We start from the raw sequence: 997 nt of genomic DNA on the forward strand, positions 1-997 counted from the left end.
TTCCTTTTTTTTTTTTTTTTTTTTGAGTTGGCGTCTCACTCTGTCACTCAGACTAGAGTACAGTGGACGCTCCCGACCACCGCAGCCTTAACCTGCTGGGCTCTGGCGATCCTTCCACCTCAGCCTTCCAAGTAGCTGGAACTACAGGCACGTGCTACCATGCCCAGCTAATTTTTTCATTTTATTGTAGAGATAAGGTCTTGCCAAGTTGCCCAGGCGGGTCTTGAACCCGTGGGCTCAGGCAATCCACTCACCTCAGTCTCCCAAAGCGCAGGATTAGAGGCTGAGCCACCGAGCCCGGCTTTTTCTATATACTTTTTAATAAGGTGTATATACTTTGTATAAACAGAGTGTGGTATAGAGAAATATCTTTGAAAGCATAATCTTCTTATAATAATATAAATGTAGAATATAGCTTACCTCAACTGATAAACTGGTGGAGCTGTACTTGGGTATCCATCCGGTAGCATCACCTACAATGTAGTTCAAAAAGAAATCTGTTTACATTTAAGCAAAGTTCAAAAATAACTATATTTATAAAGCTAGTACCTGGACAAAAAAAAAGGGTGGGCCAGAAAATAAGAGTGAAGAGGACAGAGATGAAAGGAAAAGAAAAACTGAAACTGCAGCATTACACCCAGACCCAAGTGTATAGAATAGTATTATATTTTCCAGGTATTTTACTAAAAAATCCTAAGAAATAGCATTAAATATATGAAACAGCTAATATAACAGAGAACTATACACATTTCTTTTCAAATCAGTATTATCATAAAAACAAATACTGGCAAAAAATTCAATTTAGCACCCTTTATGTTGAAAGTACGTATAAGCAAAGATTAAGTACAAAGACAGAAAGTCATAGCTGATTTTTTTCACTTACCTTAACTACAACTAATAATTGATCATTGGTAATTCTCAGTTATCTTTTTTTTTTTTTTTTTGAGTTGGAGTCTCACTCTGTCACTTGGACTGGAGTGCAGTGGCCGCTCCCGGC

The 997-nt window shown here is 37.6% G+C and overlaps 1 protein-coding gene across 1 annotated transcript in view; it reads right to left on the minus strand.

The window, feature by feature from the left end:
* IMPACT (impact RWD domain protein) overlaps nucleotides 1-997 on the minus strand; it is a 40,145-nt gene that overhangs the window by 38,257 nt on the left and 891 nt on the right. The window contains exon 2 of the mRNA XM_021719042.1: nucleotides 421-473. Coding sequence (XP_021574717.1) covers nucleotides 421-473 — 53 coding nt within the window. The remainder of the gene's footprint in view (nucleotides 1-420; nucleotides 474-997) is intronic.

Source organism: Carlito syrichta, unplaced genomic scaffold (genome assembly GCF_000164805.1).
Source record: "Carlito syrichta isolate Samal-C Ts95f unplaced genomic scaffold, Tarsius_syrichta-2.0.1 Scaffold113526, whole genome shotgun sequence".
Taxonomy (NCBI): domain Eukaryota; kingdom Metazoa; phylum Chordata; class Mammalia; order Primates; family Tarsiidae; genus Carlito; species Carlito syrichta.